This window comes from Somniosus microcephalus, chromosome 3 (genome assembly GCF_052327205.1).
Source record: "Somniosus microcephalus isolate GS21.2 chromosome 3, FLI_Smic_1.0, whole genome shotgun sequence".
Taxonomy (NCBI): Eukaryota; Metazoa; Chordata; class Chondrichthyes; order Squaliformes; family Somniosidae; genus Somniosus; species Somniosus microcephalus.
Genome location: NC_140989.1, coordinates 292,658,385 through 292,685,490, shown reverse-complemented (window position 1 = coordinate 292,685,490; position 27,106 = coordinate 292,658,385). Strand labels below are relative to the sequence as shown.

General features: G+C 44.1%; 1 protein-coding gene across 1 annotated transcript in view; it reads right to left on the bottom strand.

Annotated features, from left to right (window-relative positions):
- The window catches only part of lrrc7 (leucine rich repeat containing 7), a 377,242-nt gene that overhangs the window by 6,605 nt on the left and 343,531 nt on the right, over positions 1-27,106 (bottom strand). Inside the window, exon 22 of the mRNA XM_085982772.1 lies at positions 2,368-2,442. Within this exon, the coding sequence (XP_085838898.1) occupies positions 2,368-2,442 (75 nt within the window). The remainder of the gene's footprint in view (positions 1-2,367; positions 2,443-27,106) is intronic.

The window sequence follows — 27,106 nt, the reverse complement described above, 5'->3', positions numbered from 1 at the left end:
TTGGGTCCATGTTTGGACCAAGGCTGTAACGAGGTCTGGAGTTGAGTGGTCCTGGCGGAACCCAAACTGAACAGGTTATTGGTAAGTGCCATTTGTAACACTGTTGACAACTCCTTCCATTACTTTGCTCAATCTGCAGCCAGCTCCTATAAGATGAACTTAACTTTGTAAAGTAGACTCATCAAGTAGAAGGAACGACTTGTATTCATTTAGCTCCTATCATGTCTTTGAGAAATATGTCAAACCTTATATATTTTGAATTACATCAACAGTTACGTAAGTAAATGCAGCAGATATTTTGCACACAAGATCCCACAAACAGCAATATGAATGACCATTTAATCTACAATTTCTGGTGTTGGTTAAGGGAGGAATGTTGGTCAGGAGACCAAAAAACTCCTATTCTTCAAATAATATTCACCTGAACCTTCAGTAGAGGCAGATGCGGCTTTGATTTCGCATCTCATCTGAAGGAAAGATCAGGCACATTGTGTAGTTAAAAGGCTTCCAAAGCAATATTATGTTATGCAAACGGGTGTATATTTAACGGCATAATTGTGTAACATTTTTAAAAAATAGGTAAGATACTGCCTCGTAATCACATGTAGTTTGGCCTGTTTTAATCTTGCCTAGAATTGCATAGTATATACAGCACAGAAACAGGCTATTCAGCCCAACTAGTCTGTGCTGGTCTTTATACTCCACATGAGTCTCCTCCCATTCCATCTGCCTCATCTCAGACTTTCAGCATATCTTTCTATTCCCTTTTCTCTCATGTACTCATCTAGTTTCCTTTTGAAAGCATCTAAGCTATTTGCCTCAACCATTTCCTGTGGCAGCGAGTTCCACATTCTAACCACTCTCTGAGTAAAGAAATTTCTCCTTATTTCCCTATACAGGGACTTGAGCACATAAAACTAGGTTAACACTCCAGTGCAGTGCTGAGGGAGTGCTGCACTGTCGGAGGTGCTGTCTTTCAGATGAGACGTTAAACCGAGGCCCCGTCTGCTCTCTCAGGTGGACGTAAAAGATCCCATGGCACTATTTTGAAGAAGAGTAGGGGAGTTATCCCCGGTGTCCTGGCCTATATTTATCCCTCCATCAACATAACAAAAACAGTTTATCTGGTCATTACCACATTGCTGTTTGTGGGAGCTTGCTGTGTGCAAAATTGGTTGCCGCATTTCCTACATTAGAACAGTGACTACACTCCAAAAGTACTTCATTGGCTGTAAAGCGCTTTGAGATGTCTGGTGGTCGTGAAAGGCGCTATATAAAAGTAAGTTTTTTTATTGGATTTATTAGTAACTATCTTGTATTTATGGCTCCTAGTTTTGGATTCTCCCACAAGTGGAAACATTCTCTCCACATCTACCCTGTCCAACCCATTCACAATTTTAAAGACCTCTAAGTCTTTTTTCTAATGAAAAATGCTCCAACCTGTTCAATCTTTCCCAATAGTTGTAATCTCTCAGTTCTGGTACCAGTGTTGTAAATCTTTTTTGCACTTTCTTCAGTGCTTCTATTTCCTTTGTATAGCATGGAGACCAGAACTGTGCACACACAAGTGCAGCTGATTAGGGTCCTATACAAATTTAATATAACTTCACTACTTCTGAATTCTGTACCCCTAGAAATAAATCCCAGTGCTTTGTTAGCATTTTTAATTGCTTTTCTGACCTGCAATGCTGCTTTTAATGATTGTTCACCCGTATCCCTAGATCCCTTTGCTCTTCTACCCTATTCATTTTTTAAATTTTCTACGTTGTAGGTAATGGTTTTTCATACCAAAGTGCATCACCTCATATTTATCGAAGTTAAAGTTCATTTGTCAGTTATCTGCCCAGTCTGCAAGTTTTCTAATGTCTTACATTGTGTTGCATTTTTTCTCAGTGTTAGCTATACCCCCCGTTTGATATCATCTGCAAATTTGGTTATTGAGTTACTTGTTAGCCAAATCATTAATGTAAATTATGAATAACCATGTTCCCATCACTGATCCTTGTGGAACACCGCTTTCTACCTTTCTCCAATCTGAACAACTACCCTTTACCCCTACTCTCTGCTTTCTTTTTTTTAGCCAGCTTGCTATCCATTCAGCTATTTGTCCTAACCTTTGTCATGAGCCTACTGTGTGGTACCTAATCTTCAACCCGTTTTAAAAGTTTCCAAGATGATGAAAATATGCCTTAAAAGTTGGGTGATGTTATGGCTCAGTATATTTCCTTTCTCCCTTGGGATCTGGGATTGAATCCACCCTGAACTGATGGAATAAAAGTTGCTTTTCTGTAGGAATCTTGCGTGAACTGAGTTTCTAGTGGCATAGGTCCACGCCACTAAATTGGTAATCTTATTCCCATTGCTCACCTTAAGAATCTTGTCTCCAGGCTGTAACAAGTTGGATGCTGGTCCATCAGGTTGCACTCTAGTAACGAAGATACCCTGTTGAAACAAGAGTGACAGTTATGGATTGACTTCATTGGCCCGTAATTTGCGTTCAGCGGCAAAACAAAGGTGTTCGCCGCTGGCCCCAAAGTAAGCTTACCATAAAGATCTCGTGATCTCTGTGGCAAGCAGTTCGGCTTTTCCGACATGCAATTGAAATCAGCATAGTTTAGTGGGCATCCCATAACGCGAGCTGCTGTGATATCAGCCAGTCAAAGCAGCCAGTCACAATACAGAATTCTCATAGACCGAGAACCAGGAAGTGAGTAAGCTCTTTTGATTTTTGATTTTAACTTTTTAAATGTTATAGAGAGCAAAACAAAGTTTGGGGCTCTCACATGGGGAAAAGATAAACCTGAAATACAGATGAACAAACTTTAAAAAAAAAAAAAAATTCTTAATTAAATTTTTATTAAAGTGGATACATTTGACTCGCCACAAAATTTAAATTAATTTTTCAGGGCCATAACATTTGTTTAGCAGTCATTACGCTGTTAAAACCCCAGTTACACCTAATCCAAAAGGGTCTAACTTTTAATGGGCTATGGGCTTAAAACTGATAATTACCATGGAAGAGCTAAAGTTTTCGGCAGTTTCCCTGATTACACTGATTGCCGGCTATGGGGTGGTAGCCACAACGCAGCCAGTGTCGGAGCAGTGAATGACTGACCGCAACTTACATAAGAAATAGGAGCAGGAGTAGGCCAATTGGCCCCTCGAGCCTGCTCCGCCATTCAATATGGCTGATCTGATCCTAACCGCCAATCCACTATGACAGGACTATCTCCTGAATCTAACAGAATTAGACACACGAAACAGGAGCAGAATCAGGCTACACGGCCCCTGGGCCCGCTCCGCCACCCACAGGGCCATGACCGATCCGAACCTAGACTCATATCCAAATTCCTGCCCGCTCCCTGTAACCCTTAATTCCCTTTTCTTCTAGGAAACTGTCTATTTCTGTTTTAAATTTATGTAATGATGTAGCTTCGACAGCTTTTTGGGGCAGCATATTCCATGGACCTACCACCCTCTGAGTGAAGTAGTTCCTCCTCATCTCAGTTTTGAAAGAGCAGCCCCTTATTCTAAGACTATGCCCCCTAGTTCTAGTTTCACCCATCATCTGGAACATCCTCCCTGCATCCACCTGATCCAACCCCTTCACAATCTTATATGTTTCAATAAGATCGCCTCTCATTCTTCTGAACTCCAATGAGTAGAGTCCCAATCTACTCAACCTCTCCTCATATGTCCATCCCCTCATCCCCGGGATTAACCGAGTGAACCTTCTTTGTACTGACTCGAGAGCAAGTATGTCTTTTCTTAAGTATGGACACCAAAACTGTATGCAGTATTCCAGGTGCGGTCTCACCGATACCTTGTACAACTGAAGCAATACCTCCCTATTTTTATATTCTATCCCCCTAGCAATGAAAGCCAACATTCCATTGGCCTTCTTAATCACTTGCTGCACCTGCATACTAACCTTTTGAGTTTCGTGCACCAGGACCCCCAGATCCCTTTGTACTTCAGTACTTTCCAGATTCTTGCCATTAAGATAATAACTTGCTCTACGATTTTTCCTGCCAAAGTGCATAACCTCACACTTTCCAGTATTGTATTCCATCTGCCAAATCTCTGCCCACTTACTTAGCCTGTCTATGTCCCCTTGCAGGTTTTTTTATGTCCTCCTCACTCACTACTTTCCCTCCCATCTTAGTATCATCTGCAAACTTTGATACGTTACACTCGGCCCCCTCCTCCAAATCGTTAATATAGATTGTAAAGAGTTGGGGACCCAGCACTGACCCCTGCGGAACACCACTGGTTACTGATTGCCAGTCTGAGAATGAACCATTTATCCCAACTCTCTGCCTTCTGTTAGATAGCCAATCCTCTATCCATGCCAGAATATTACCCCCAATCCCGTGATTTTTTATCTTAAGCAATAATCTTTTGTGTGGCACCTTGTCAAATGCCTTTTGGAAGTCTAAATACACTACGTCCACTGGTTCACCTTTATCCACCCTATATGTTACTTCCTCAAAGAACTCCAGCAAATTTGTCAAACATGACTTCCCCTTCATAAAACCATGCTGACTTTGTCTTATTAAATTATGATTATCCAAATGTCCTGTTACTGTCTCCTTAATAATGGACTCCAAAATTTTACCTACCACAGATGTTAGGCTAACCGGTCTATAGTTTCCAGCCTTCTGTCTACTGCCCTTTTTAAATAAGGGTGTTACATTAGCAGTTTTCCAGTCTGCCGGGACCTTTGCTGAGTCCAGGGAGTTTTGGAAGATTATTACCAATGCATCCACAATCCCTACCGCCACTTCCCTCAAGACCCTAGGATGTAAGCCATCAGGTCCAGGCGATTTATCTGCCTTGAGTCCCATTATTTTACCGAGTACCACTTCCTTAGTGATTTTGATCGTGTTTATCTCCTCCCCCCCTATAGCCCCCTACTTGTCCAGTGTTGGGATATTCTTGGTGTCCTCTGCTGTAAAGACTGACACAAAATATTCATTCAGTGTTTTTGCCATCTCCATATTTCCCACCATTAATTTCCCGGTCTCATCCTCTAAGGGACCAACATTTACTTTAGCCACCCTTTTTCTTTTTATATAACTATAAAAACTCTTACTATCTGTTTTGATATTTTTTGCTAATTTACTTTCATAATCTATCTTCCCTTTCTTAATCAATCTTTTTGTTATTTTTTGCTGTCTTTTAAAGTTTTCCCAATCCTCTATCCTCCCACTAGATTTGGCTACCTTATATGCCCTTGTTTTTAGTCGAATACTATCCTTAATTCCTTTACTTAGCCACGGATGGCTGTCTTTTCTTTTACACCCTTTTTTTCTCAGTGGAATATACTTTTTTTGGAAGTTGTAAAATAACTCCTTAAATGTACACCACTGATCATGTATCGTCTTACCCTTTTAATCTATTTTCCCAATCCACTTTACTCAATTCCGCTCTCATACCTTCATAGTCTCCTTTATTCAAGCTTAGCACGCTTGTTTGAGATACAACCTCCTCACCCTCTAATTGAATATGGAATTCAACCATGTTATGGTCACTCATTCCAAGGGGATCCTTTACTAGGACATTTTTAATTAATCCTGTCTCGTTACACAGGACCAGATCTAAGGTTGCTTAGGATTTCAGGATTTCTGCGTTAGGATGCGCATGCGCTACATCCTGAAATTGCGGTCAGTTTCAAAGGGGCAATAACAGCGAAGGCTGTTCGTTCACTGTTATTACCCACTGCAAATTCCGGGCCAATATAAAATAAAGTGAGTTGCAATGTATAATTCCATTGTTTTCTGTTTTTATTTCATATTTCCTACATTTGTAGTATTTTAATTTAGGTTCATAGAGGATGCAGGTTGGCTGGTGTGGGAAATGGAAAATGTTAAACTGGTACAATAGAGCTGCTTATTTGAATTGAAGGGGAGTGAAAATGGCTTTACTCTGCATCTGACCTTGAGATTGCTTGACACTTCTACTGGGTGTCCAAAATAGAATGTTCCAATAGGGAATTCAGAAGAATTTTCTTTACCCAGAGAGTGGTGAGAATGTGGAACTTGCTACCACAGGGAATGGTTGAAGCGAATAGTATAGATGCATTTAAGGGGAGACTGGGCAAGCATATGAGGGAGAAGGAAATAGTGATAGAGTTAGATGAGGAAAGACGGGAGGAGGCTTGAGTGAAGCATAAATGCCATCATGGACTGGTTGGGCTGAATGGCCTGTTTCTGTGCCATATATCCTATGTAATCTCTCACACTGACATTTCTCAACTTGATGAGCAGAAGATTCTTAGAAAAATAAATAATTTTTGTAGAGAAATATGTAAAAACCAAAAAAAGTATTTTTCTAACATTCATTATACTTTCGTGGAAGAGTGATTGGAAGTCCCATAGGTGTTGGTTCTCATTAATAAAATATTACTTTTCATAATTATTAACAGTTTGATGGTGAACTCTCTGAGGCTGTTGTGTTATAACAGCACTTTTGAATTGTTGCTAGACTCCTAGAGCAGTATATAAAAATGGCACGAACTGATACGTTTTCAAAATCCTGAAAGGTTACATGTAGACAGCAATTAAGATAACTGAATAGATGGTGAAAGTGTAACTAAGCTCTTGATCTATCAGACACCAATCATAGACATTTCCCGTATCTAATCAAATAGGTGCTTGCAATTATTTGCCATGTCCAGTGACACTACAAATAATTAAACAAGAATTAATACAGAAAATTCAATACAGAATTAAATCCCTGATGTATTTCCAGTTGTAGAAAATAGCCGTACTTTATTTCTTGCCAGTCCAGAAACTAGCACATCATCTTGTGTTCATAAATTTACACAAAGTAACTTGCAGTCATGACTCATTAGTGTAAAATTAGCTAAAATTAGACACCCAGCTCTACCTCACCACCACTTCGCTCAACCCCTCCACTGTTTCTAAATTGTCAATCTGCTTGTCTGACATCCAGTACTAGATGAGCAGAAATTTCCTCCAACTAAATATTGGGAAGACCGAAGGCATTGGGCTGGATTTTGTCAATGGAGGCAACTTGGAGGCGAGACTGCTGCTTGTCGTGTCAATGTCCCGCCTCCATCCTCGCCTGACCATTCAGAGGGATTTTCCGGCGGGCTGAGCCTACCAATTAGGGAAGAAGTCACTGACAGATCACGTCAACGTCAGACGTGCTATCTGTCGAGACTTCTTGAAAGAAGAAATGACAGCGTTTGACAGCTCTGTGAAGCTGTCAAACACTGACATGCTCTTGAGTTTGATTCGTTTTTGTGGTGAGGACTGAAAAAACATTATAAAAAAGTAAATTTCAGATGTCTGATGGATCGGAGGGTCCATCAGCCATTACCTGAAATTGACACGGTGGATGTCGGCTCTCCCGATCCAGCACGGCTAAAGGCTACAGAAGTAAAAAAAAAGGTAAGTGAACACTTTTTTAAACTTATCACTCACCTTGCATACTTACCACTCCACACTTGCACCCATCACTCACCTTTACACCTTACTTCCAGGTGCTGGTCGACCGCCGCAGACCTCCTCCACGTCTCCTCCAACCTGGCGGGGTTCTTCGAGGTCGGGAAGCCTTCACCTGTGAAGGTGAAATGGCACTAATCCCTTTTTCTGCCTGTTAACTACATGTTAACAGGCAGTTAAAAGGATTAAAAGCCTTTCCCGCCTCCAGGAGACGGGACCCGAAGCTGCACATCCTCCCGCCTCCTGGCAAAGGGGCGGGGATGGGGGCGGGTTTGCCACTCGCCCCCAATTTCTCCGATTTTTACGTGCTGTCCCACCTCCATGCCCGCCTCCTTGGGGCTTGGAAAATCCAGCCCATTGTCTTCGGTCCCTGCCACAAACTCCGTTCCCTAGCCACTGACTCCATCCCTCTCCCTAACATTTGTCTGAGGCTGAACCACACTGTTTGCAACCTTGGTGTCATATTTGACCCTGAAATGAGCTTCCGACCACATATCCACGCCATCACTAAGACCGCCCATTTCCACCTCCGGAACATCACGTGACTCTGCTCCTGCCTCAGCTCATCTGCTGCTGAAACCCTCATCCATGCATTTGTTACCTCTAGACTTGACTTCCAATGCACTCCTGGCTGGCCTTCCACGTTCCACATTCTGTAAACTTGAGGTCATCCAAAACTCGGCTGTCTGTGCCCTAACTCGCACCAAGTCATGTTCACCCATCACCCCTGTGCTCACTGACCTACATTGGCTCCCAGTTAAGCAGCGCCTCGATTTTAAAATTCTCATCCTCGTTTTCAAATCCCTCCATGGCCTCACCCCTCCCTATCTCTAATCTCCAGTCCCACAACCTCCAGAGGTATCTGCGCTCCTCTAATTCTGGCCTCTTGAGCATCCCTGATTTTAATCGCTCAACCATTGGTGGGCGTGCTTTCAGCTGCCAAGGCCCTAAGCTCTGGAATTCCCTACCTAAACCTCTCCGTCTCTCTTTCCTCTTTTGAGACGCTCCTTAAAACCTACCTCTTTGATCTGCCCTAATATCTCCTTATGTGGCTCAGTGTCAAATTTTGTTTTATAACGCTCCTGTGAAGTGCCTTGGGACATTCTACTACATTAAAGGTGCTATTTAAATACATGTTGTTGTTGTTGTTCTAAAATGCAAATTAGAAGAGTTCCCTCCCTCTCTCTAGACTTGCAGATATGTAGAACATGCAGAGAATTAATTGATGCTGCATTGATTAATTCCCTTAAAAAGAGCTGGTTATAAAAGAGACTGAAGATTATAAGGATAAATATAGACATGACATAAAGCTATTTAGATATCGTGAACACAAAGCAATGTGGGCAAGTAACAAGTAGAAAGGAGGTTCATTATCTTCAGAGAGACTTTGAGCAATTATGTAAATAGCTGAGATACACCAGCTATATTCTAATGTGGATAAATATAGGGTAATGCATATAGGTCCTGGCAACAGTAAGCCTGTATAACATAAAAGAGTCGCTATGGGCAGAGGCTGAAAAGGAAATGAATTTGGGATTGATCAGGGATCATAATCTGAAAGCATCTGGTCCACTCCTACCTCATCCCCATGTGAATTATCAATAAAACAAACTGGGTACAGGAAACTCTCGATTTACCGGCACCTAAATTAACCGGAAATCTCTGTTAACCGGCAAAATTCAGGAGTAGGTTCAGGTAAGTTTTACTTCATATTAGTGGCAGTTCCTGGATCTGTGGCTGTGTAACTGGGGTTCCTGCACTTGTTGCTAAGCAACAGGGATGCTTGGTCTGTGGCCGGAGTTCCTGCACATGTTGCTAAGCAACAGGGAAGCCTGGATTTGTTGCTGTGTACGGAGCTCTCGTACCTTTTAACTATACCTCTCTGTAACCCGGACGTTTTGATAAACCGGCACCACGCCAGTGTCGTCGGTGCCGGATAATAAAGAGTTTCCTGTACAATGTTAAATCTAGAGAGCACTGCATTACCAGCTAGAACAAGTTATATTGACATTGGGCAAATCCATGGTTTGGCTTATTCTGGAGTATGGAATTTAATTTTGGTCACCTTATCTCGAAGAGCATAGGTGCATTAGAAAGGGTACAGAGAAGAGGGAGCAGGGTAATTCCAGCCTTCAAGATTAAGTTATGAACAAAGGCTCAATGAATTAGACTTATTTTCATTGAAGAAAAGACTGAGGGGAGACATAATTCAAGTCTTTAAAATCATGAAACCTATAGATAAGATTGAAGTAAACTATTCAAATTGAACATGAGGACACAACTACAAAATTCAAAAACATCAAGCAAGGTTACAAAATAGAAAAAAAATCTCCAGAGAAGATAGTCAAATTGGGTCAATTCACACCTTTAAAAAGGGAACTAGAATAGTATTTGCTAAGAAGGAGTTTGAGGAGATTATGGCTGTACTTATTTTTTCAGGGTCTTTTTGGAAAGGAACTTATTGGTTCTTAAAGTAGGAAATTGACAAGTGAAGGTGGTGGGGGAGAGGGAGAAGTCTATAAGAAAATAGTCATACATAGGATGGAGTAGGCTGAATGGATCAAATGGACTTTTCTTGGTATGCTCTTTATTTAATACTTTAAGTACCGTGCAAATTTTAAGGTTGTAAGCAACTTCAAAATATTAAGATATGTGCAGTGTTTGAAGCAACCCTGCCAGTAACAGGGTCATACTGTGTATTCTGAGAGATCTTTAAATTTCCATATGCTAAGAGCTATGATTCTAGGAGAGCAAGGGCTAATCACCCCATACTAAGAATTGTAACTGTAAAGTTGGGTAAGGCCATGGAAGGATTTCTAAATGAGTACTATGATTTTGAAATCAATGCACTCAGGGATGGGGAGCAAGTGAAGGTTGATGAGGACACAGATAATAGGTAAGCAGGACTTAGGACGGGATAGAATACGGCTGGCTGAATTTTGGACAATTTCGAGTGTGTCGGGAGCAACTTGGGAAGCTGGTGAGGTGAGAGTTGGAGAAATGTAGCCTGGATATGACAAAGGCGTGGATGAGAGTTTCAGTGGCGATGGGGGTGAGGTAGAGATAGAGGCGGGCAAACTTATAAAAGCAGAAATAAGCAGCTCTGATGATGGACAGGGATATGAGTTTGAAGCTCAGCTTAGGGTCAAACAGGACACCAAGGTTGCACAGTGTTGGGTTCAGTCTGAGCGAGTTGTTGGTGCATGGGAAGGAATCTGGCACAAAGAGTTTATGACAGTAGTAACTAAAAACAAAAGGGCGACTCTCAGTTGTGGAGGGTCGGGGGAATTGAGTAATAATTCAGATTTTCATCTATATTCCCAAGAGAAAGACCAGTTTGCTTTTGGGTGGTCTGGCTGTGCTGGTAAAGAACTTTAAATAAATTTTAAATAAGTTAATCTTGAAGTTGCTACCTATAGTAATGTAGGAAATCCAGCTTTTGATATGACAGAAGGGGACTGACACAAGAAGTGCCCACCCTCATTTCCAGCAAAATGTTAACAGAGTGATGAGCATCACATTGTGGGCACTTCTGGTTATTGGTTGTTCCGATGAAGTCATTTGCTGAACGTGTGCAGTGCCCCTATGATTTTGTCACTTTCATTTGCTGCCGTTCTTGATGGATGAGATTCCTGTTGTATCTAGTAAATCCATGAAAGTCGTGCTATGCCGGTTGTTTGTGTGGGAGAAAACGTATTAAACATTAAGGCATGCTGGGATACTTGACCACTTTACTAATTGAACAAAGGACACTAAACTAGTTAAAACTAAAAGAACTGACTGCCATAATGAAGTCAAGCTGACCTTTTGGCTTAGGACATCTGGTGATAAAATGTGAACATGTTAATCTGTTTCTTGAGAACAATGGAACCTATGAAACCTTATGTTGAAATGTAATGTAAGCTAATCACTTGAAGTTGTTTACCTTGCTGTATAACTATGAGCGCTGTACATTAGTAATTTAGAGTGCTGGTGGGCAGTAGGGACTGCTGCAGACTCTCCGTGATATCACGTAATAAATTCCTAAAGCGAACCTCGAAGTCTCCGTCTGATAATTAATTTCCTCCACAGTTTGTCTCGTGAGTCCTGCATCAATAAATTCCATGAAAGCCTTTCCGCATAGTGTGTTTGTTTCGGGAATCTTGAATCAGTAAAATCCATGGAATACATGCTGTGCCAGTTGTCTGTTTTGTGAATCATGCATCAATACAATCTTTGAATTTCAGCCTGTGTTGTATTTCAGTTTGTCATTGGTGCAATGACGATCGAGTCTGCAGATCGGTGCCGTGAATTTTCAGCTGAACCTCCACAGTGCGAGTGGCTATGGCACCATAATATGAGCCTAGGCACATGAACATCACATCTTTTCCCTTCCTTTCATTTCTAGCCTCCCTTTAATGCCCTACCTTGAAAATATGGGGTCTCTTAGGCATCGCTGAGAGCTTCTGGGACTGCATGGTGGAAAACACACCCAATCCTTAGCGTCCCTCAAAGTGTCCGTGGATGGCAACCCTCTCCTACTTATCTGCTACTTTACCCACTTTACAGTGTGTTATACTGACCGGTAACTTTTGGGGAACACACTTCAGCATAACCTCACTCAACTCCTTCCTTATAAAGAAGAGAATTAAGAAGCCATGCCAGCATGCTAGATCCATGCTTTCTGTGGCCATCTGTGTGTTAGCATAAGCTAAGTTGAGGGGAGATCTAACTGAAGTTCTTATAAAATGATAAAAGGATTCGATAGGGTAGAAATAGAGAAACTATTTCCTTTGTTGGAGAATCTAGAACATGGGGGCATAATCTTAAAAAAATAGAGCTTGGCCATTTTGGAGAGAAATCAGGAAGCATTTTTTCACAAAGAGAAATGGAAATCAGCAAGTACACCTTCTAGCACTTTTGGTCATTTAAAAGGGAAGCAACTGAAAGGAGTACAATTGAAATGGAGGCTATGAGGTATGTTTTTTATAGGATGTTTCCGAATAAAAAGCCAGGTATAACAGAAGGTTGATGCTATGTGAAAATGGTTTGTTGATCGAAAAACTTAAAGGGTTGTCACGTAGTGAAGAAGGTACAACAGTGAGGGTATTATCAAGGACGAGTGGATACTCCTACATTCTATTAGTGTATCATCACAGCTCAGTGAAACAGTTGTGGAAGCATTGACAGCGAGTCATCAGGGATCAGAGGTGGAGAATGGAGGCACATATTGAAGGAAGCCAAGGTAACGGGGATACCAAATGGATCAAGGTTGGTAAAAGTTGCAAAAAAGGTTAAAAAAAAAAAACCTGTGAAGCTGCCAAAGAGATTACATTAGCTAACAAATTCCAGACTCTGTCCAAGAATGCAAATAGGTATAAGGTCACAGAAGAATTACATAGGATTACAACACGGAAACAGGCCGCTCAGCACAACCAGTGTGTATTGGCGTTTATCTTCCACATGAGCAGTAGTCCTAATCCCAGGTGTCTCCTTTATTTCTCTTTTGGTCAGCATCTATCTTACCTATTCCATTCTTCCATTCTAAGAGGTAGCAAGTTTGGTCAAAAATGCAGTCTGCAAGTAAAAGCGATTGCAGTTGTCGGGTACTACTTGTTCAGAAAAATGGATAACCAGATGCGTCACAAAGACCACGGAGGACATTACTTCCTCCAAGTATTCACAAGGGAAGACATGAGCAACATGCAATCCCAAAACAGTTCTCCTAGGCAAAATAAATAGCCTACAAATTTGATTGCACTCGAAAATGCATGTGTGGGGTGCACGTTGAACACATCTGTGGTGCTGGAATCTCATAATGATTCAGGCGTGCAGCCAGAGCAACCTGCACTATTCATTGGTTGCATGTCTGTTTGGATGGCAGGAGATAGAGCGTCTCTGACGCCATGTAAAATCAGCCAGCACCTCTTAAAACGGGAAACTTAAAAAAATGGCTGTAAGAGGTCCAGATAAAGCCCCCAGGCTCTCTGATGCTGCGTTGGAGGCCTTGGTTCAGGCAATGGACAAGAGGAGAGAAATCTTGTTCCCACCATGAGGCAGAAATCCTTTGAGGCACCTCCGCTGCCAGTGGGAAGAAGTCGCTGAGGAAGTGTACCGAGTAAGGGGAACCCAAGTGAGATAGAGAATGAGGATTCCCAGAAACTGATTCTATCCAACAGGCACAATGTACTTGCTACCTATGAGGATAAAGATAAAGACTGTCGAAAGCACAGCCAGAATGCTGACCATGGAACATTGGAGCAGGAGGCTATCCAAAAGGGGGAGGAGGAGGTTGTCAGAGATTCAATAATTAGGTGGACAGATAGCATCCTTTGTAAGCAGGACCAAGAGTCCTGCATGGTATGTTGCCTACCTGGTGCCAGGGTGAGGGACATCTCGAACTGGCTTGAAAGGATAATGGAGAGGGAGGGGGATGATCCAGGCATTGTGGTTCATGTTGGGACCAACAACATAGGAAAGAGTAGACAAGACGTCCTGTTTGGAGAGTACCAGGAGTTAGGGGCTAAATTAAAGAACAGGACCTCAATGGTTATAATCTCTGGATTATTACCTGAGTCACATGCAAATTGGCGTAGGGATAAGCAGATTAGGGAGGTGAACATGTGGCTGACGGAGTGGTGTGGGAAAGAGGGGTTCCATTTCATGGGACACTGGCACCAGTACTGGGACAGGAAGTAACTCTACCATTGCGACAGGCTCCACCTGAACCGGTTTGGGACTATGGTCCTAGTAGAAAGGATAAATAGGGCGGTCATGAAGACTTTAAACTAGTAAATGGGGGGAGGGCTCAGGTGGAAAAGGTAGTATAAATAATAGTTCTAAAACAAACAAATGGGACAAGAGTAGAGTAATAGTCAGAAATTGTGCTTTAGGCATTACAGGTAAAGAGAAAACTAAAAGATGTAAAGTAAGTAAACCAGGAGCGAGAAATAAGAAATGTGTGAGTAAAACATTGGAGCAAAAGGACAAGTGAGGGTGTGACCCAAATAAGTGGTCTTTATACAAACGCACGGAGTATAAGGAATAAGTTGGATGAATTGTAGGCACAAATTCAACTTGGAGGGTAGTCATTACTGAGACATGGCTGCAAGATGGTCAGGACTGGGAACTAAATATACCAGGTTATGAGGTCAACAAGAAAGATAGGGAAAATGGTAGAGGGGGAGGAGTAGCTTTAGTGATTAAGGATGAAATCACTTCAGTAATAAGAAAGGATATAGGACTATTGAGTATAAATTGAGGCATACTATTTTGTCCTTGTACAAGACCTTAGCCAGCACTTGAAATACTGTGTCCAGTTTTGGTCTCTTCACATGGTGGGTAATATTGAGGCTTTGGAGAAGGTGCAGAAGAGGGTCACTAGGCTAATTCCCAGTCTAAAGCATTTTAGTTATCAAGATAGGCTAAAAGAGTTGGGACTCTGCACTTTAGAGAAATGTAGACTTAGAGGTGATCTGATTGAGGTTTATAAGATAATGAAGGGAACAGATTGTGTTCCAGCTGACAGTTTGTTTCAAATAAATAGGTTAGGGAGGACCAGGTGTCACAAATTTAAGTTGTATAAGGCTAGATCTAAGTTAGATGTCAGGAGATGGTTCTTTTCCCAAAGAATAATGGACCTCTGGAACAGGCTGCTATCTCATGCGGTGGATACTGATTCACTGAATTCCTTCAAGCGAGAGCTGGACCTGTTTGTGGCTGGGGCGGAGATCATCTCTTACAGAAGGTAGGTACTGCAGGGAATTCAGGACCAGAGTGATCTCTTGGAGTAGATTCGATCGCCTAGTCAACAACAACAACTTGTATTTATATAGCGCCTTTAACATAGTAAAATGTCCCAAGGCGCTGCACAGGAGTATTTTAAGACAAAAATTTGACACCAATCCATAAGGATAAATCAGGGCAGGTGACCAAAAGCTTGGCCAAAGAGGTAGGTTTTAAAGAGCGTCTTAATGTGTAGTGTATGTACCCGTCTACCTTTAAGGGAACTATTGAATGTAACCGTTCACCTTTAAGGGAACTACTTTAGGTGTGGCACTATTTGTTTGGCTTCTGTATACTGTAATACCGATAGTGACCACACCAGTATATAAGTGTTGTAGCAGGATTTCTGGGGCAGATTCGCCCGGACCTTCGAATAGTAAAGACCTGTTTGTTTGTTACTTCTGAAGTCTGTGTATTTATTAACTGCACAACCCACAGACTTTACAGTGGCGACGAGTCCGATCGTACCCTGCGGCAAGATTACCATAAGCAACGAAGAGCGTCGAAGAGAGACAACCGCCCTCGTCGTGCTACCAAAAGAAAACACAAGGCTGCAACAACAGAAAGCAGGAAGACTAACAACAAAAGCTGTATCAGCAACAAGCACTGACTACCCTTCTGCCACGGTGTGGAGTGAGCCGACCAGCAAGAAACAAGGCGGCCGAAGAGACTGAGTAGGGGAAGGTGTAGAAGCATCCGGAGGATAAGGGCAGAGCACTCGACCTCGGTCGAGGGGAAGCTGTGCCGGCCAAAAGTCGGGTCCAACGGCGTCGGGTGACAGCCGGACCGCGATCGGCGGGACAATCGGGGCAGCGACCACAGCCACGAAGCGCTGAGCCTGCGAGTAGGCGCGGGAAGAGAAACCCAGCCGCAGCCGGGGAGGGAAACACCGGTCTGCGAGAGGGCTGGGGAGGCGAACGGTAACCGTGCGGGTGAGAGCCGGGTGCGGAGAGAGAGACTGCGAGGAGCCGGTCCAGCGGCTGAGCTGTTCTCCACCAACGGGGTACTCAGAGCCGGCAAAACCGAACGTGCGGGAGTGGGTGAGAGACACAGCCGAAAACGGGGTGAGAGACTGCGCGAGAGCCAGTCCAGTGGTGAGCTGTTCTCCACCAACGGGGTACCCAGGGCCGGTAGCATCGAACGTGCGGGTCAGAGAGACAGAGCCGGGTACGGAGAGAGAGACTGCGCGAGAGCCAGTCCAGCGGCTGAACTGTCTTCCGCTAACGGGGTGTACCCAGCGCCGGTAGAGCCGTGCGGGCGGGAGGAAAAGACATAGCCGAGTAAGGGGAGCTGTGCGGTAGCCAGCCAGCGGCTGAACCTGTCCACTGAGGGGGAAGCATACCCCTTCCACCGGGAAGAAACGCGGGAAGCCGCCATTAGGCGGAGAAGACGCCAGAAGCGGGAAACCGCCATTGAAGTGGGCGGGGCGAGAAAGGAAGAGCGGGAAACCGCCATTTTCGCGGGAAAACCGCCATCTTGATTGACATACCGCCATTGAAGTGGGCGGGGAGAGAAGGAAAGAGCGGGAAACCGCTGATTTCGCGGGAAAACCGCCATCTTAGAAACAAATAAATAAATAAGAAATACTGGTGCTGCTCCCAAGGGAAGAAAGATGCCTAAGCGAGGGAATATTAACGACTTTAATTCTGAAATAGAAGACTGGGCCACGTACGTGGAACGCATAGAGATCTATTGCGAAGCCAACAAAATAGAGGAAGACGACAAGGCGATAACATTGCTAAACTCGATGGGGGCAAAAACATACGGGCTCTTGAAGCATCTAATAGCACCAAATAAACCAGCGGATCAGACCTTCGAAGAGATTGTGGCTGTGCTGAAGGACCACTTGAACCCCACACCGCTGATGCTGGCTGAACGATTCAAATTCTACGCAAGAACGCAGAAGAAAGACGAAAGCAATGCGGAATACTTGGTCGAACTGCGTAGGCTAGCGAAATACTGCCAGTTCGGAGGGAATCTGACAGAAGCGCTGCGGGACAAGTTCGTATGCGGGTTGTCCAAAGAAGGGATGCAGAAGCGACTACTGGAAGAGAATGACCTCACACTGGACAGGGCTGTCCTTATAGCTGCATCGCACGAAGCCGCAGCGAAAGGAACGGCGGAAATGCAACTAAAGGCGGCGGCACTCGGGGTGGACCAAATTACTTCAAGCACAACAAAATGCTACCGTTGTGGGAAGACAACGCATGACCAGAATCAATGCTCGTTTAAGAACCAAGAGTGTAGGAAATGTGGCAAACTGGGTCACATCGCGAAGGTATGCCGGTCCGGGAAAAAGATTAATAATCAAAGGAAGCCACCACCAGAAAAGTACAACAAGGTACACAAGGTGGCTGAGAAGAGTTCAGACGAACAGAATTCAGACTCAGACCCAAACAACCAGGAGCTGGGTAGTCTGAGAATCCACAATGTGGGTAAAGAAACGGATCTACAGGCCATCTGGGTCATACTAAAAATAGCTGGAGTCCAAATAAGAATGGAGCTGGACACTGGATCAGCTCTATCAGTCATCAACCGAAGGGACTACCACTGGCTATTCTCTCACATACCTTTAAGAAATACCAAGTTCGTATTACAGACATACACGGGGCATAACGTATACCCCATGGGGAAAATAAGAGTCAAGGTGAGAGATAGGGGTAAAGAACACCCAAGAATGAGCTTGTACGTATTACCTGAGGGAGGACCACCACTTCTAGGACGGGAGTGGATTAAGAAAATAGACATGGAATGGCATTACCTAAAAGCCATAATGAGGGAGGACTCGGTGCAAGCTATTAGCTCAGATTCTGAAATGGATGATGATAAGACCAAGTCGAAAACGAAGACAGGCAGAAGAACTTATGGTACCAAGAAGAATAAAGCTGCAGAGCAGAACTCCAGGTTGACAGAGAATTCTGAGCCTGTTCAAGCAAAGGATTCATCCATGACGGAAGAACACCGAGCTCGGACGCAAACTTATGTCAAAGTACGACAACAATTAGAACAGTTGAGTGATCGTCTCGTACAGAAGATGAAAAATATGGAAAAGTTCTGGGACACCGAATGGGGGAACCTGGAAAGACTACAGAGACAGCTAGCTCAAGCAGAGAGCGACCATAGAGCCATCATGGTCAAATACCAATCACATTCCCCTGATGCTGTTCAGGAACTAGAATATTTACAGAATGAACCAAAGGAAGAGGAATCTTCAGGGAGCCAGGAGTTTATTCCAGTTCTTCTTTACGACTCCTTACAAGCAGAGTGTGAGAAGTTGAAAGAACAGTATGAACAGGCCCAGGCTACAATTCAGAAGGGGGTTGACTCGGCAGCCTCCGAAAAGCTAGTTTCAGTAGAAGCATATGAACAACTAAAGGTTGAACATGAGCAAGAAGTCCAAAGGCTGCAGGAAATTCTTGATGAGCTCAAGGCCAAGACAGACTCATCGATAGAAGCTCCATCCATAGATGAGCAATTAGAGGTGAAAATCATGGCAGAGCATGAAAGACAGGATGTCCAAGAACTTATAAAAACATTGAAGGACACCCAAGACAAATATGAGGCGGCAATGTCTGAGGTTCAACAACTTGAAGAACAGATTCAACTGGGAATCCTTGCAGTGGAAGAACAGGACACTGTAAGAATGGTCCCTGAACATGAGCTAGAGAGCATCAGGGCGCAACTTTTCCGAGCGCTGAAAGCCAAAGTTCAAGAGGAACGTAAGGTGGAAGTATTGGAGAAAGAGGTGGATGAAATGGAGAAGACTCTGATCCACCGTGTTCCCAGGGAAGAGTTAACGGTCGGCCAACTCCTTCATATGCTGAAGGACAAGACTCTGCAAGGGGAACAATCTGAACACGAGCTTCAATCTTCAGGGGGAACGAGTTCGGAGCTCTCAAAAGTCACGGAGATAGCTGAGGTGGCAACACAAATTTTACAAGGGTGCCAAAAGTACGTTGAATCACGTCAAGGTGAACAGAAGAAGGTGGAAACCGTTACTTCAGTAGAAGGGTTAAATAGCCTGATAACGCAATTACCGGTGGAAAGGAAGGTATTGAACTCACAAATGAGGTCCGTCGTGAAGGAATGGCAGATAACCCAGGAAGAGCGGGATGAATATGAATGCATGAAGAAGGCTTTTCAAGAAAGATGTTTAGGGAAGGAACCACCGTCAGCTAACGTCCAGACGGGTGAGGAGGAAGAAGAAGTCTCTCTCGCTGGCCTAACTCAGGACGAACCTGAATATTACCATGACCTGTTGAGTGACACTGAATATTATGAGGATGTGGTCTGCCCAGCTTGTGATGAAAACTCTCAAAGTGCTGAAATCCGGATGAAGCACTTAAGGTCTAAGGAACATAGAGAGTTGGTGGCGCTACAGCTGGCAGCCGAGAAAGGAGCTCCGAGAGTTTCAAAAAGGCAGAAAAGAAAAAGAAGAAGCAGAAGATAATAACTGTCTAAAATATTAGCACTTCTACCATTCCAGGCGGGACATTACGAAAGGAGCTAAATTAGTTGAAAAACTGGAAAATGTCAAGACAGCCAGTTGGTTGTCAAAGTCCGCACTGCTGGTTCAACAGGACGAAAGTTCAAGCTGCTACGTCAAGAAAAAGGCTATGGAGGAGTCACGCTAGCCAGGTGAACCGGCTACCCCAAAGAAATGTTGTTCGGAACGAGTCAAGATCAGAGACTGAATCTATGAACTGTTTCCGCAGAGACGGAACCTGTGAACTGTTTCCACCGAGATTATATTTGTAAATTGTTTTATATGACATTGACTCCACCAAGATTATAGCTGTAATTGTTTTATAGGAAGTTGAAGATATGTATGTTTAACGGGGACTCTGTAAGTAATAAGCTAAAAAGGGAGGATTGTAGTGTATGTACCCGTCTACCTTTAAGGGAACTATTGAATGTAACCGTTCACCTTTAAGGGAACTACTTTAGGTGTGGCACTATTTGTTTGGCTTCTGTATACTGTAATACTGATAGTGACCACACCAGTATATAAATGTTGTAGCAGGATTTCTGGGGCAGATTCGCCCGGACCTTCGAATAGTAAAGACCTGTTTGTTTGTTACTTCTGAAGTCTGTGTATTTATTAACTGCACAACCCACAGACTTTACATAATGGAGGAAAGACAGGTAGCGAGGCGGACAGGTTTGGGCAGGGAATTCCAGAAATTAGGGCCTAGGCAACAGACGGCACGGTCGCCAATGATTGAGTGTTTATAATCGGGGATCCGCAAGAGGGCAGAATTAGAGGAGCACAGATATCTCGGCGGTGGGGGGGCAGTGGTTGTGGGGCTGAAGGAGATTACAGAGATAGGAAGGGGCGAGGCCATGGAGGGATTTGAAAACAAGGATGAGAATTTTGAAATCGAGGCGCTGCTTAACCGGGAGCCAATGTAGGTCAGCGAGCATAGGGGTGATGGGCGAACGGGACTTGGTGCGAGTTAGGACACAGGCAGCCGAGTTTTGGACGACCTCAAGTTTATGTAGGGTGGAATGTGGGAGGCCAGCCAGGAGTGCGTTGGAATAGTCAAGTCTAGTGGTGACAAAGGCATGGATGAGAGTTTCAGCAGTGGATGACCTGCGGCAAGGGCGGAGATGGGCGATGTTACGGAGGTGAAAGTAGGCGCTCTTTGTAATGCTCCGGATATGTGGTCAGAAGCTCATTTCTGGGTCAAATATAACACCAAGGTTGCGAACAGTATGGTTCAGCCTCAGACAGATGCTGGGGAGAGGGATGGAGTCGATGGCTAGGGAACATAGTTTGTGGCGGGGACCGAAAGCAATGGCTTCGGTTTTCCCAATATTTAATTGGAGAAAATTTTTGCTCATCCAGAACTGGATGTCGGACAAGCAATCTGACAATTTAGACACCATGGAGGGGTCGAGAAAAGAAGTAGTGAGGTAGAGCTGGGTATCGTCAGCATACATGTGGAAACTGACGCTGTGTTTTCAGATGATGTTGCCAAGGGGCAACATGTAGATGAGAAATAGAAGGGGGCAAAGGATAGGTCCTTGGGGGCCACAGAGGTAACGATGCGGGAGCGGGAAGAGAAGCCATTGCAGATGATTCTCTGGTTACGATTAGATAGATAAGAATGGAACCAGGCCAGTGCAGTCCCACCCAGCTGGATGACGGTGGAGTGGCGTTGGAGAAGGATGGAGTGGTCAACCATGTCAAAGGCTGCAGGCAAGTCAAGAAGGATGAGGAGGGATAGTTTACCTTTGTCACAGTCACAAAGGATGCCATTTGTGACTTTGATGAGAGCTATTTCGGTATTGTGTCAAGGGCGGAAACCTGATTGGAGGGATTCAAACATGGAATTGCGGGAAAGATGGGCACGGATTTGTTAGGCAGCAACACGTTCAAAGACTTTGGAGAAGAAAGGGAGGTTGGAGATGGGGCAGTAGTTTGCAAGGACGGAGTTAACAGCCTCACGGTGCGTGAACACTTATCTAATAGCTGTCATCATATGATTGAGTTCAACATAGTGTCGGAGAGTAATTTCCGAGATCTCCCCCCCCCCCCCCAAATTGGCCTGGATTTTTAATCTTTTTTTTGCCTCTCCCAGGAGATCACATGGTTTTGGGTGGGTTAGAGAGTATATATTGTGATACACAAGGTATTGCAATTGTGTGGGTCAGGCTCAATGGACCAGAGGGTCTTTACCTGTTCGTCATTGTTCGTATGTTCGTATAACAAGAGGTAGGCAGGCAGTGGAGATTTTATGGGTAGAGTTAAGAAATAGAAAAGACTGGAGTGTGAGTTGTGTATAGGCCCCCTGGTAGTAGCTGTGAAGTGGTAGAATGTATAAATGCAGAGATTAGACAAGCGTGTAGCAAAGAAAGAGTGGTTTTAATGGGGGATTTTAACTTTCATATAGATTGGAATAAACATACTAGCTCATGTCAGAAAGGTAGTGAATTTCTTGAGTGTGTTCAGGATAGTTTTCTGCAACAATATGTCCGAGAACCAACAAGGGGGCAGGCCATATTAGATTTAGTAATGAGTAATGAGCCAGATTTAGTTAACAGTCTCATGGTGCATGAACACTTATCTAATAGCTATCATCATATGATTGAGTTCAACATAGTGTTTGAAAGGAAGAAACGTGAAACAGCTACTAAGATTCTAGATTTAGGTAAGGCTGACTTCAACGCGATGCGATAGAGAGACTGTCCACTGTAAAGTGGGCAAATCTGTTAATGGGTAAAACGACAGAAGATCAGTGGGAGGTGTTCAAAAAATAATTTAATGTGACACAGAACCAGTTTATACCCCTGAGGGCAAGAGCTCTACTTGCCAAAAAAGGGACAACATAAAACAAAGAAAAACTGTACAAAAATGCAGAAACTGGCACAGATCCTGGTGACTGGGAGAGATACAAAGAACAACAAAAGGTAACAAAACAGATAATTAGAACTACAAAAAGGGAGTATGAAAAGAAACTTGCAAGGGATAGCAAAATCAACACAACATTTTTTTACAATTACAGTATATAGAAGGTGGTCAGGAGTAATGTTGGCCCTTTAAAAACTGATAATGGTGATATTGTAAATGAAACGAAGGAAATGGCAGACATGTTGAATAATTACTTTGTGTCAGTATTTACAATAGAGGAAGAGGATAATAGCATGCCAGAAATCCCAAGGAAACTAATACTGAATCAGGGACAGGAACTCACCAAAATGAACATAAGCAAAATAACAGTAATGAAGAAAATAATGGCACTAAAGAGTGACAAATTCCCAGGACCAGATGGTTTCCATACCAAGATTTTAAAGTAGCTGAGAACATTACAGATGCCCTAACTATAATTTTCCAAAGTTCTCTCGATTTGGAATCCATTCCTTTAGATTGGAAAATTGCGTGTGTCACACCGCTATTTAAAAAAGGAGAAAGAAACCAGGGAATTATAGACCAGTTCGCTTAACATCTGTTGTTGGAAAATTACCAGAGTTTATAATTAAGGATAGAATGACTGAACACCTTGAACATTTTCAGCTGATCAGAGAGAGCCAGCATGGATTTGTAAAGAATAGGTCATGCTGTAGTGGCGGTGTGGCTCTCATCACCAAATCACACCTTGGTTTGTCCCCCTAACACCTCCAGCACTTTCTCCTCCTTTGAGAATCTCACCTTATTCCACCCCTCTCACCTCTCATTTAAAATTCTTGTTCTCTACCGCACACCCAAGTACCATAAAAATTTTATTACCGAGATATCGTCACTGCTCTCCTCCCTCAGCCTCTGCACCAAATGACTTCTCATCCTCAGTGATTTCAAACTCCATCTCAATTCATCATTTTTTTTTATTCGTTTATGGGATGTGGGCATCACTGGCAAGGCCAGCATTTATTACCCATCCCTAATTGCCCTTGAGAAGGTAGTGAGCCGCCTTCTTGAACTGCTGCAGTCAGTGTGCTGTTAAGTAGGGAGTTCCAGGATTTTGACCCCGCGACGATGAAGGATTGGCGATATACTTCTAAGTCAGGATGGTGTGTGGCTTGGAGGGGAACTTGGAGGTGGTGGTGTTCCCATGCGCCTGCTGCTCTTGTCCTTCTAGGTGGAAGAGGTCGCGGGTTTGGGAGGTGCTGCTGAAGAAGCGTTGGCGAGTTGCTACAGCGCATCTTGTAGATGGTACACACTGCAGCCACAGTACGCTGGTGGTGGAGGGAATGAATGTTTAAGGTGGTGGATGGGGTGCCAATCAAGCGGGCTGCTTTGTCTTGGATGGTGTCGAGCTTCGAGTGTTGTTGGAGCTGCACTCATCCAGGCAAATGGAGAGTATTCCATCACACTCCTTGCTTGTGCCTTGTAGATGGTGGAAAGGCTTTGGGAGTCAGAAGGTGAGACACTCACCGCAGAATACCTAGCCTCTGACCTGCTCTTTTTGCCACAGTATGTGTGTGGCTGGTCCAGTTAAATTTGGGGTCAATGGTGACCTCCAGGATGTTGATGGTGGGGGGGTTTGGCGATGGTAATGCCATTGAAGGTCAAGAAGCGATGGTTAGGCTCTCACTTGTTGGAGATAATCATTGCCTGGCACTTCTGTGGTGCGAATGTTATGTGGTGCGAATGTTACCTGACACTTATCAGCCCAAGCCTGAACTTTATCCAGGTTTTGTTCCATGCGGGCATGGATTGCTTCATTATCAGAGGAGTTGTGAATGGCGCTGAACACTCTTTGGTCATCAGCAAACATCCCCATTTCTGACCTTATGTTGGAGGGAAGGTCATTGATGAAGCAGCTGAAGATGGTTGTGCCTAGGACACCACCCTGAGGAACTCCTGCAGTGATGTCCTGAGGCTGAGATGATTGACCTTCAACCATCTTCCTTGTGCTAGGTATGACTCCAGCCAGTGGAGAGTTTTCCCCCCGATTCCCATTGACTTCAGTTTAACTAGGACTCTTTGATGCCACACTCGGTCAAATGCTGCCTCGATGTCAAGGGCAGTCACTCTCACCCCACCTCTGGAATTCAGCTCCTTTGTCCATGTTTGGACCAAGGCTGTAATGAGGTCGGGAGCCGAGTGTTCTTGGCGGAACCCAAACTGGGCATCAGTGAGCAGATTATTGGTGAGTAAGTGCCGCTTGATAGCACTGTCGATGACACCTTCCATCACTTTGCTGATGATTGAGAGTAGACTGATGGGGTGGTAATTGGCTGGATTGGATTTGTGCTGCTTTTTGCAGACAGGACATACCTGGGCAGTTTTCCACATTGTTGGATAGATGCCAGTGTTGTAGCTGTACTGGAACAGCTTGGCTAGAGGCGCGGCTAGTTCTGGAGCACAAATCTTCAGCACGATAGCCGGGATGTTGTCGGGGCCCATAGCCTTTGCTGTATCCAGTGCGCTCAGCCGTTTCTTGATATCATGTAGAGTGAATTGAATTGGCTGAAGACTGGCTTCTGTTATGGTGGGGACCTCAGGAGTAGGCCAATATGGATCATCCACTCGGCACTTCTGGCTGAAGATGGTTGCAAACACTTCAGCCTTGTCTTCTGCACTCACGTGCTGGTCTCCACCATCATTGAGGATGGGAATATTCATGGAGCCTCCTCCTCCCGTTAGGAGGAGGACTGTGACAAAGATAAACTATCCTTCCTTGTCCTTCTTGACTTGTCTGCAGCCTTTGACACGGTTGACCACTCCATCCTTCTCCAACACCTCTCCACTGTCGTCCAGCTGGGTGGGACTGCACGCGCCTGGTTCCATTTTTACCTACCTAATCATAGCCAGAGAATCACCTGCAATGGCTTCTCTTCCCACTCCCATATCGTTACCTCTGGTGTCCCCCAAGGATCTATCCTTGGCCCCCTCCTATTTCTCATCTACATGTTCCCTTTTGCAACATCATCCGAAAACACAGCATCAGTTTCCACATGTGCGCTGATGACACCCAGCTCTACCTCACTACCAATTCTCTCAACCAATCCACGGTCTCTAAATTGTCAGAGATGAGCAGAAATTTTCTCCAATTAAATATTGGGAAGAGCGAAGCCATTGTTTTCGGTCCCCGCCACAAACTCCATTCCCTAGCCATTGACGCCATCCCTCTCCCTAACATCTGTCTGAGGCTGAACCACACTGTTCGCAACCTTGGTGTCATACTTGCCCCCGAAATGAGCTTCCGACCACATATCCGCAGCATAACTAAGAACACCTATTTCCACCTCCGTAGCATCGCCCGTCTCCGCCCTTGCCTCAGCTCATTCGCTGCAGAAACCCTCATCCATGCCTTTGTTACCTCTAAACTTGACTATTCCAATGCACTCCTGGCTGGCCTCCCACATTCCACCCTACATAAACTTTGAGGTGATCCAAAACTCAGCTGCCCGTGTCCTAACTCGCACCAAGTCCCGTTCGCCCATCACCCCTGTGCTCGCTGACCTACAGTGGCTCCTGGTTAAGCAACGCCTCGATTTCAAAATTCTCATTCTTGTTTTCAAATCCCTCCATGGCCTCACCTCTCCCTATCTCTGTAATCTCCTTCAGCCCCACAACCTCACGAGGTATCTGCGCTCTTCTAATTCTGCCCTCTTGAGGATCCCTGATTATAATCGCTCAACCATTGGTGGCCGTGCCTTCTGTTGCCTCGGCCCTAAGCTCTGGAATTCCCTGCCGAAACCTCTCTGCCTCGCTGAAGACGCTCCATAAAACCTACCTCTTTGATCAAGCTTTTGGTCACCTGCCCTAACTTCTCCTTATGTGGCCCGGTGTCAAATTTTTTGTCTTTTAATACTCCTGTGAAGCGCCTTGGGACGTTTTATTACGTTAAAGCCGCTATATAAATAAAAGTTGTTGTTTTTTTTGCCTGATGAACCTGATTGAATTTTTTGAAGAGGCGACTAAAGTAGTGGACAGGGGAATGTCTATGGATGTTATTTATATGGAATTCTAGAAGGCATTTGATAAAGTCCCTCATAAGAGACTGTCAGCTAAAGTTGAAGCTTATGGAAATGAAGGCAAATTATCGAACTGGTTAGGAAATTGGCTGAGCAGGAGACAAAGAGTAGGGATAAAGGGTAGTAATCTAATTGGCAGAATGTGACTAGTTGAGTCTTGCAAGGATCTGTGTTGGGACCTCAACTATTCACTGTATTCATTAACGACTTAGATGACGGGATAGAAAGCCACATATCCAAGTTTGGATCTAAAAAGGATAGAACAGAGTACTTTCTAAAATGGTGAAAAGCTAGAAACAGTGGAGGTCCAAAGAGACTTGGGGGTCCATGTACATAGATCATTAAAATGTCAGGTACAGAAAATAATCAAGGCGGCTAATGGAATGCTGGCCTTTATGTCTAGAGAACTAGAATACAAGGGGGCAGAAGTTATGCTACAGCTATAC